The sequence below is a fragment of the Telopea speciosissima genome, chromosome 8, assembly GCF_018873765.1.
Source record: "Telopea speciosissima isolate NSW1024214 ecotype Mountain lineage chromosome 8, Tspe_v1, whole genome shotgun sequence".
Classification (NCBI taxonomy): domain Eukaryota; kingdom Viridiplantae; phylum Streptophyta; class Magnoliopsida; order Proteales; family Proteaceae; genus Telopea; species Telopea speciosissima.
Genome location: NC_057923.1, coordinates 7,228,489 through 7,239,715, shown reverse-complemented (window position 1 = coordinate 7,239,715; position 11,227 = coordinate 7,228,489). Strand labels below are relative to the sequence as shown.

General features: G+C 39.8%; 1 protein-coding gene across 1 annotated transcript; it reads left to right on the top strand.

Moving 5' to 3' along the window:
* Positions 1-8,907: 8,907 nt before the first annotated feature.
* Positions 8,908-10,928, top strand: LOC122670643 (uncharacterized protein At3g28850-like). Its single transcript, XM_043867592.1, has 2 exons — positions 8,908-9,514; positions 9,575-10,928. The coding sequence occupies exons 1-2, from the start codon at positions 9,220-9,222 to the stop codon at positions 10,648-10,650; spliced, it is 1,371 nt and encodes a 456-aa protein (XP_043723527.1). The 5' UTR covers positions 8,908-9,219; the 3' UTR covers positions 10,651-10,928.
* Positions 10,929-11,227: the final 299 nt, after the last annotated feature.

Genomic DNA, 11,227 nt, shown 5'->3' with positions numbered 1-11,227 from the left:
AATTAAGATTGAGGTGGTTCGTTTTGGGAATTGAGGAGAAAAGGCCACTTGCCGACGGCACATGCATGACCATAATTGTTTGCACAATATGCATGCATTCTTTACATGTACGTGGCAGATCCCAATGCGCCTCATCAGATTGCCAAGTGGGTGACATAAAAATGCTGAATGAAGGTGCTTGAAACCTCCCCACCATAGCATGTAATTAATTTAGATTAGATTATCTTTATATTGATATTAACAGAATAACAGCTGCTTAATTAACTTTAATCCGTATCTTGGAAATGCAAAAGAACGACATTAGAACAACTGGCGCAGCTCCGATTGCTCCTTACAAGTGGGACACTAAAAAGGTTGGGTGAGCTAATTAATAGAATTGGTACAATTGGCCACGTGACATCATAACAACAGCAATAGTTAAGTGGAAGAAGAAGAAAGAAAATTTAATACGATGGTGTATACGTAGGTAGCGGACAAGTTTGGAATTGGATGTTGGCAGTTGGAAGTTAGCATCGAAAGAATAGACACTTAGTTGTATAATCTTTAATAATAATAATAATAATAATTCCTTGCACTCAGATATAGTGGCGCACGAAATAATCATCGCATTTTTTATCATTTCTATTTTTTTAGGGGTGTGATGGTCATTACACAAACCCCTGTGTTTGAGTGCATGTGCTATGTGTATTGCTCTACCATATGGCATTCTTTCCCTCCTAATAATAAATTACCGTTCTTAATGTTTGGAGGAATTAAGTCTGAGGTGATATATTTTGTTTGAAATACATTTTTTTTTTCTTCATATTTTCAATTTTACTCATACCATCATCACCTCCTCTAGTGGATTTGAACCAAAGGATTCATACCTTAAGTTTTGATAATGAAACAGTCTTTTGGATTATGATAGTTGAGAATACTAATATGTATATGCATGTAAGGAATGATGATAGTAATTAGGAATACTAATATGTACATGCATGTAAGGATGTCTGACATCGGTAAGGTTCAAAGTATAAAGGGTAGAAGTCAATATCAAATCATTTAATAAACGGTTCCAATAACTCGTGATTATTCACACTTTCGATGCCGATTCAATCCCAATATTGAGATAGTTGAGTGAAGATAACCATGTGGTATACTAGTATTATTATTATTTTTTTAATCTTTTTCTCACTTCAATAAAGCATTTCATATTTTCATCATATAAAAGGGCGGGGAGTTTTATATAACTCATAATTGTTATCATTATTTTATATAATAACAATTGGTACAATATTTAATATTATTTTAAGTGGAAAAACCTTCCCTAAATTATTTTTTTATCGATGGCTAAGGGGGAAAATTTTAGTATGATGATGGTACTGTTAATGTTAAATAATGCTCAAAATGGAAATATTTGCTCAAGCTTGTAGTCTTTAAGATTTGTTATAAGGGAAAAAGATCTTTATTTGGTGGTGTTTCCTACGCCCTCTTGCAAGGTATCGTAAGATGATGTCTCTGCTCTCTTGGTAGATATCCAGGCATGCTCACCCATTAGCCTAGATGCTTGTGTAGAGACCATCCGACCAAGTAGAGATCTCTTGTGCTTATTATAAATATAATTTGATAGTGCATTTATTGAGAGTGAGCTTAAATAAGCTTTCACCATCATGATGTTGCTATCATCACAAAAAAGGGGAAAATGTTGAAGTACAAGGTCCATATCTCAAGTTCCAGTGATTAAACAATATTACCCACCCACATCTTCATTCATATCCGATGTGAGACTATTTTTTTTCGCCTATCGCGTGGAACCCCAACAATCTCCCCCTCCACACGGGATCATTCTGAGATCACACTGGGGTTCCATACCCTGACTTTCTCCCAAGTTTGGCTCTGCCATACATTGGCCCTGTCACAACCTTGGCTTTGATACCACTTGTTAGGGATATGGGTAGAGCTTATCCTCAAAAACTAGTTGTTAAGGAGTAAGGATGCCCAAGTATCTATTAACCCACCTACATCTCCATTCATATCCGATGTGAGACTATTTTTTTTTGCCTACCACTTGAAACCCCAACAGAGTATGCATATGAAAAGATTAAACAATCCCTTGAGTATGCATATGAAAGGATTAAACGATCCCTTGAGTATAGAGATGTATCAAAGAGATTTACCATCAACTGATAAAGCATCAAAGGAGCAAAAGTCATGAAAGTTTTCAAGACCGAATGGGAAAGCTTTTAACGGTCATATTTCTTACTATTGGAGCTTCATCAGTTGTATTTTTAACCATTAGAGGTCAGTAGAAGTCCACACTCTAGTGGTCATCCACGTACATGTGATTTAAGCTTATTTCGTGTTGATCTTTCCAGAATCACTTGAGGACTATATATATGGGACTTTGGACCTTAATACATAACTCTTGAGCTAGCAACACCACTATTATTTCTGCCTGAATCATTTCCATTGTGATTTAAAGGTTTTTTGAGAGACCCCTCAGCTCGTATTGCCAACACCTTATCTAGGATCTTTATCTCCTCAATTTCCTCAATTCCATCTAATAGGAGGGCAGAAATGACCACCCTATCTCCTGCCCGAACACACTACCCAGGGTGGGATCCACCTCACTCTATTACAGGAAATTGAGGAAATTGATGGGCAGGCAAATTGAGGTGATATTTTTCCCCTTATCTACCTTATCAGAGGTATATTTGTTTTTACTTACAATTTAATAATAGGGAGAATTGAAATGTTCTCTCTGCCGCAGCATAGCCTGCGTCTACGCACATGGGCAGCCTGTACAGGGGGCAGGGTGGTTATTGCGCCCACCTCCATGTGCCTAGGTGCAAGCTGCGTTGTGGCACAGAGTACAGCGCCCCTTGTTATTTGAAAAACATTTGGTTTATATTGAACTATTGAAAAACACTAAGGTTAGGTGTTGTAGAATTTAAGAAAACACCTAAGGTTTTGTAATGAGCCAAGGAAAACTACTAAAAGGGTTTGATTACTACTTGAAAAGCAATTGAGAGTGAAAAGCCAAAGTGTAAGGAGCCCTTAGAGTAGATGTAAGAAGGAGTGTTGAACCATTGTAAATCTCTCTCTCTCTCTCTCTCTCACACACACACATGAATTTTTATATCCCTTACGTTTTCTGAAGTTTAAGTGTGAGTTCAAAATCTTCACATCTTCGGCATTTATTTTACCAAAAGTTTTTGAACTCCAACTTTTAGCTTTTGATCTTTGGAAACTCAATTCAACTCCCTCTTGGGAAACCCTCCGGTTTAACACTTGAAGGAGCAGAACACCATCAGGCCTCTCTGCTATCTCCCCTAATGGTTGGTGTCGTTCTCTGTAGGTGGGTGCTATCGCACATCGGCCAAAGAAGAGGAAACAACCAATCAATGTAATGTCTATGGGTAAAATTAGAAATATGAAAAAAAGTGTAGTTATCGATGTAACATGGAATGCAACATTTTTTTGATATCGCAAGACAAATTTGAACCATCAATTTTTTTGATTTTTTAATCCAAACTGACTGTTGCCGCTATATATGTATTGACATACATGGGATGCATGCCAATACAAAGGGAGGTATTTGATTTAATTATAATATGAAATTTGACACGTGACAAATCTCGACCATGGTCGGCCTCTCTGTCTAATGGTAGAAGGGACACATCATCTATTTACATGATAGAATACATGTCTTAATGTTTGTAACAATAATAATTCACCAAAAAGAAAAAAATACTTTAAACATAATATTTATGAGACATGAGATAATCCAAGTATTCTCTAAACATTAGGTAATCCGGATGTACTATTTTGTTTTTCCTAATAGAAAACCTAGATGTAATTTATCCCAAGTACAATAGAAAATTTGTTTCATCCATGCTCTTATATATGTGATTGGATTCTTAGGCAGGTAAGTTTCATCATTAATTCCGATCAGCAATTTATTATATGAAATTGAAAATACCCTTTCTCCAATTCAATTTAAAGATCATATTAGGAGGAAAAGAAAAGAAGTAGGCATGCTCATCATATTGATTAATGAGTAAAATAACCTTTTTCGATGTAAGGGGTTCTTAGGTGAAAATTTATCTCTTCCAGCTCTCTGCCCAGCCTAATTTCCAATGCCTTTAATAAGGGGATGAATCCCACCCAGGCAGGAGTAGGGTGGTCATTGCGCCCCTCTGTGTTAAAGGCGGCACTGGGGAACTAAACCGGATAAAGATGCCGTAATCAGACATACATTTTAGTTTTTAAACGATCTCTTAAAATTCTAGACGGAAAATGCCTTAATTATTAAGGCATTAGGGTTGGCTTCCTTGACTTGTTAATTCAGCGACAATGAGTGAATGGAATATTGAAAGTGCAGTTTGCGTTGGGGGGTCATTGGTTGACAATAGTGGGCAGTGGGCAGTGATTGGACTTGGAATGAGGAGGGACACGCCTGTGACCGACTGACTGACTGACTGACCGACGACGGTCTCCAAAGTCGCAAAATAAAACGCGGAAAGGAGGAAGGTGGTGGTGGGAAAAGAAGAAAAAGATAGTAAGCAAAGGGTGGACTACTGGAAATTTTTGCTTTAGTTAATTGGGTGCTGCTCACATTTATATATATTGGCGCCTTGGCGGGGACTTTAGAGCTGTGGAATGTGATGTAGTTGTCTGTATTACTAGATAATACCAAAACAAAGACCTGTACATTGATTGATTCCTCAATTCTCAGAACTTAGAAAATAGCTGTGATGTCTCTCATGTTAGAGAGAGAGAGAGACTAGAGAAAATAAGTCTACACTCTAGAAAGCTTGAGACTGGGTCTCCTCTAGTTCAACATGTATCGGGCTTGGTCGAGTTGGATTGGGAAAAAGATACTTTTATTGAATCGAACCCCTTATTGGCTCTCAGGATTAACCATTATCATGGTTTTATGATTGGATTTCGGCCCGGATCAGTCCGTATCAGACCCGTATCAGCTAGTACTGGTCTGGATTAGGGTGTACTTTTTATTTATTTTTTAATCAGATTGGAATCGGCCAATCCAGATTCCAGAATCTAGATTGGAAACTGATACGGATTCCCTTACCAAGATCCGCTAAGAACTAGTGAGAGAGATAGAGAGAGAATTGTAAATTAGTCATTACACATTAGGGTTTTATCCGAACGGAGATGGAAACACAATAGAAAGATTTAGTATAAGTTTAGTTACAAATTTTACGGACACAAACAATCTTTTAGAATCTCTAGATATCTTAAAAGGTTTCTACTTTACACCACAAGTCTTTGGGAACAGATGAAATCCCATAGAAAATACATTAGTAACTTGGTTCAAAACTTATCAATATCAATAACAGGGGGTGCAGTACATTACACATATTCGCTAAATACGATACAATTGGATGATTGAGTTAGTGTCATGGGGATGAGGGGGTGGGCATTATTGGTGGAGAGAAGAAGCAAAAAATTAGGGTTTATCAGGACCAATGCTATGAGCTTCCGGAATCCAATGGGATCTTCGTAGCATTGATCAGTATGAGTGGTACGACGAATTTGATTGGAAAATTCAATGGCAAAAAGAAGGAGATTCATTATCTCGTTATGTAGTACGAATTAGTGAAATGAAAGAATCCATAAAAATTATTCAACAAGCTCTGGAAGCTTTGCCATCTTTTATTCAAAACCAGCTCCCAAAGAGCTTTACAGCACTGCCTAGTGAATAACGGTAGCCCAAAATAAGTGACAGGCATGGATTGTGAGAGATGGAAACTGGAGTCCAGTCCCGTTTCATACCTACCAATTAGTGGAGATAAAAAGGCTCTGGAAGAGGTTGCCTAGATTTAGAATGCTTTCTTTCCTGCATGACCCGAAGGGCGAATTTTCATAGATCAGAGCTGACCTATGAACCAGAATTTAAGATGAAAAAAAAATAGATGAAGTCTCAATGGTCTTACCGAACAAGATTAAGAGTGAGAGAGAAAGAACTCAATGGTGTAAGAATGCAATTAGAGTTTGGGGTGACTTGATTATGTCTATATATAATCTAGTCTCACCTCCTCACAGTGTCCCACTCTAAATAGGAAACATAGAGAAGAAAGAGACAAAGGGAGAAGACAATCTCCTTTAATGGCCGACCCACCCTGGTCCAATCTGCTGCCCCATGAGTTGGCGCCAAACCCGAACCGGGTCTGGCCCAAGTTCGGTTAACAAGGATCTGAACTCCTAAGTCCGAAGCAAGGTGTTTCTTCTTTTTTCTGGGTTCAAATAATCAAGGTATTGCAAAATTCAAATTATTGTATTAGGTGATTCAATCGGAGCCGACTTGCCGATGAAACCAACGTGGGTCGATGAGATCAGCTGGTGATTGGGACTTAATCATGGAATCGGTGGTGAGGGCGTAAGGTAAGGTTGCTTCCATCTAATCTCCTCCCATCAACGTAGGGCTCTTCGATCCTATCCTCTATGGTGCGCTGCCCTGTCTTGCCTGTGCTGCGCAGACACAGGGCTGCGTGCAATGAACGTCTTACCCCTACTCGAGTGCCTTGCCCGAGCAGGGGTAAAGCGATCATTGTGCATGACCACGACCCTATGTCTGTGCAACCAAGGCCGGATGGACAGCTGCGCCGTAGAAGATCTGGATCCCTCCGATCCGGCAGTAGATAATCAAATAAAAAGAAAGAGCCACACGGGATATACAACAGTGTAAGTATAGAATTTCTATTCTTCTCTTTCTCCTTCTTCTTCTAACAGTATTTTTTATTCTAATAGTATTGATACTTTTCCATTAGTAATACTTACTGCACAAGTCAGGCTTAGATTTATTCCCTTGCTGCTCATAGATGATAGAACCCTCTCCCAATCAATAAATACTGTCCGGTTATGGATGGAGTAAACTTCCTCGCTGTTAAAGTCAAAATAATCGAAGACTCACAACGAATTATGATCACTAATTGGGTAAATTGGTAAAAGTCTTTTTTTTTTCCTTCGTTTTTTATGGTGTTTGGAGAGCATGATTTTAGGTATCGGTTCACTATTGAGTATTGAGTATGGATTGAGGTATCGGTATCGCTAAAGATATAGCAATAGGTATTTTTTAGGTTAAAACCGTTTGATGTAGTCGATATGATCACACTGTCACAATATTATTTTCAATACGGATACAAACAATTGAACCAATGTCGATACCTAAAACCATGATCGGGAGGCTATGTTTATGGCTACTTCATGCAATGTGTGAAGATGATGTGGTTCTTTTGAATCATTGAATAGAAAAATGATCATGGTCTAAATTAGTCATATGTAAAATTAAAATTTAACTATAGTTGTGCATTCTCCTACATGGTTTGTAGTATCGGTCTCAAATCGACGAATTGGTCAAGAATTGGAATCGCCATCCGCTAGAACGACACAAGAGAAAAAAGGTAATAAAAATGATTTTTATTAAAAAACAGGAGCAATTCCGTCTCATCCGATGATCCAGATCAATATCACATTGATTGGCTGAGATCAATCTCGGTTTGATTTTTTATTACTAAAACCTTGCTCTCCTATGGTTCTAGATTTTCAAAGCTATGTTTTGTTATATGAAAAACTCAAGAGAAAAAGAATGTTATTTGGTCACGTGACTCCTATTTCCAAACACAATAGTGTGTAAAAGTACCACTTTGCCTCCATTAAAAAAAAAAATTCTTATCTCTATTAATGCCCCATGTCTCCTTGGCTTCGAGCTGGTGCAGGCGCTAGACTAGTGATGTCTTGCATAGCCTTGAAATTTGACATTGTGAGTAGAGATTTAGTATCAATGAATCTACAAATTCATATCGGAATCAATCGTGACCGATCCGACATGGCCAATTCACCCTTAAAACACTAGAAATTTCCTTGTATTTAGAGCTGTGGACCGATTCAAGGGTTATTAAATGCCGATTCCGATCCGGATCGGAATCTTTATTGTCCGATTCCGTCTCCATTTAAAACCTTGACCCAACAGATGAACGGATTAAGTGAACGTGTAGGAAAGATATCTACCTCTCTACCAGGGCAAAATTGAGGGAATTTAAATAAAAAAGGGGCGAGGGGGTGGGGCCGGGAGTTTCCAGTATGGTAATGGTATCTTCCGAAGTTTGAACGATGATTTCGCCGTGAATTTATACCGGGCCATACCCAATACGTTTTTCCATCTTCGCTTTCTGACCACATCCTCCTTTGTTTCTTCTGTTCCTTTCCCTTTCCGTTTCTAATTAAATTTCTTTCTTTCTTTCATCTATCCATCAATCGATCGATCGATCGATCGATCAAGGAGAGAGAAAGGGAAGGGGGGGGGGGGGGGGAAGAATGGGGTAAACAGAGTTCTCAACTCGCATTCCCCTTAATTGTTTCCTCCCTTTTTCGATTGGAATTTCTTTCTTTTTTCCTTTCTATCCACTTTTTCTTCTGCAAGCTTATACTTCTCCTCCCTCCTCCTTCCTCCCTCTTGGAAGTCTGGTTTCCATGACACAGAAATTGCTTTCCTTCCCCTTTGTATCTCTCTCTATTTCTCTCTATCTCATTACTGATGATAACGATGATGAGTATTGAGACTGACTGCGGAGCCGCTGGGTTTGTTGGCTTTAATTTAGAGGAAGAGGATGAGGAGTTGAGAATTGAGAGAGGTGGTTGTGCATTATACTTGTTCATCCATCTTTATTCTTCCATGTCTTCCAACTCAGAGTATTAATTTCTCCTCTTCCCTCCCTTCCCCAGGAAAAAGAAATAACATTTACCCTCTTTCAGGTACGAGTAGTTACGGGCTCTGCTCAATTTGTATTTTACTTTCTGGGTTTTTCTCAAAATCCAAATTTCACAAAATTTGGCCAAAGAGGATTCGTTGATCCATTTTCTTATTCAGAAGAATTACAAGAAGCATTTACGGAAGGATTCCAGCAATCTCAAACATCCATTCTCAGTTATTATAATAGTACTCTTCTTTCTCATCTTCCCTAAATTTCGCATTTATATCCGAAAAGTTGGAACTCCAATAAAAAGCGGTTGATGAAATGGATGAAAATTTACAGCTCATTCATGTAAGAATGTTCCTCACACCTACTCTCCGATTTCTTTATAAACCCTTTAATTAATTCCCTTTCCCTCTTTTTTAGCACTTGTTTATCCCCATCAACCCCCTCTTTCTCTCCTAGATTACTTCTTCTTATTCTCTCCTCCTTTCTCTTTCCCTCGGAATCTCTTTGTTCAATAATGGGTTGTGCGAGCTCCAAGCAACCGAAATGCCTACACTGCGGGAAGAACCCATCTGCTTTCTCTCGCAGCCATTCGGTACCTTTACACCTTCCAGACCCCATTGCCGTCCCCATCGCGGTCCCCCAACCGGCGCTGCACAAATGCGACAGCAATCACATCGTCGGCCTCACCTCCTCCACATTGGGTTCTCTGAAGCTTGATTCCTCCCTTCACAATTATCATCGTGACCATGATCATATCTTCACTAATGGTGATATCCCTCTTCACAAAGACAAAAATGACGAGGAGGAAGGCAACAAAGAGAATGAGCAGAAAATAAAATCCAGCAGCCATGACGATAGCAAGAGCAAAGAGGAATTCTCAAAGGAGATTCGCTTGGCCAAGACTTGGTCGGACATGATCAACCAGAAGATCCCCAAGGTTGTTCCCAAGACCCCAATTAGAACTCCACCGGGAGAACCAGAGACCATCAACACCTGGGAATTAATGAAAGACCTAGAAGACATCAGCCCACTCGGCCTTCCCAATCTCGCCGACCCCAATCGCTGCTTCTCCTTCCACACCATCCCCTATTCCTTACCTTCCGATCCCTTCGTTCCCAAATTAGAGCAGGAAAACGGCGACGAAACGCCCATTCCGTTATGGCTTCAGATGTCCAACAGCGATCCCGATTACGATCCCAATCCCAATGCCAAGCCCCTGCTCTCAGATTTCGATCCGGAGATCATATCCACATTCAGAAAGGCACTGGAAGATATATCCCCGACCAACACCTCTCTTCTCCGGTCGCCGGATCCCGAGAAGATTTCCTCGCCGGTTAATAACCGCTGGCTATCGATCTTCACTTCGAAGACAGAGGCGACGGACACGAAGAATGCCTCAAACGGTTTAATAAGGACTAGTGGGTGTGAGTACCCGCCAGGTGGGAAAGACAGGGTAGTGATATACTATACGAGCCTGAGAGGGGTGAGGAAGACGTACGAAGACTGCTGTCAGGTAAGGGTAATCATGAAAGGGTTGGACGTTCGAGTGGACGAGAGGGACGTGTCGATGCACTACGCGTTCAGGGAGGAGCTGAATGAGTTGTTAGGAGATGGGTTTAGAGGTGGGTTGCCAAGGGTGTTTGTGAGAGAAAGGTACATTGGTGGTGTCGATGAGATAAAGCAGTTACACGAGGATGGAAGTCTTGAGAAGCTAGTCCAGGGCTGCCGGAAAGTTGATGATGGAGGCGGCGATGGTGGAGTATGCGAGGCTTGTGGGGATATAAGGTTTGTGCTCTGCGAGAGGTGTTCGGGGAGCTGTAAAATCTATTACGAAGGTGGGGAAGAGGAGGAGGAGGAGGAGGTGGAGGAGGAGGAATTTGGGTTTATGCGGTGCCCAGACTGCAATGAGAATGGGATTGTACGGTGCCCCATCTGTTGTTGTTAATACGTAATTGGGTTACTACTGTTTACTACTACTTGTTAGAGAGGTGCAGAGATCGAGAACTACTGATTCCATTTCAGTTGCAGACCATGACCGATTCTCTCTCTCTCTTTCCCTCTTTCCCTTTTTTTTTTTTTTCTTTCTTGGTTTCCTCTCCATTTTGTATTTTCTTTGTTTATTGTACATTGAGAGAAGTTTTGATATTGTTACATATGAAATAAAAGGAACAAAAAAATGGAGAGACTCTTGTTGTTGCAGAGAGAAAAAGGAGAGATTCATGAGTCATGAGGGAGTACTACAAAAAAGAAGAAATGGATAGGTGTTTTGTTGGTTGGTAAAGCTCCATATTTTCCCCAATTTTGTGTCACTCTCTCTCTCTCTCTCTCTCTCAACCAAATACTGAGTTAAAACTATAAAGCAAAGTGAGTTTTAGGATCGATTTTCCTTTGATCATTAAGTAGTGATCTCCTCCTTCCTAAAGTAAGACAATGTTTTTATGGTCCAATTAAGGCTGTATGGTTATATTTGTTGGATCTCGGACAAGCAAAACCATTCAAGTAGTGAAACAAGTAAATCATGA

What these genes read in the sequence shown, in the direction of transcription:
- LOC122670643 (XM_043867592.1), top strand. Translation starts at nt 9,220, where the DNA reads ATGGGTTGTGCGAGCTCCAAGCAACCGAAATGCCTACACTGCGGGAAG. An exon ending in CAAAAATGACGAGGAGGAAG is followed by an intron (nt 9,515 to 9,574) that starts GCAACAAAGAGA and finishes GCAAGAGCAAAG; the next exon opens with AGGAATTCTCAAAGGAGATT.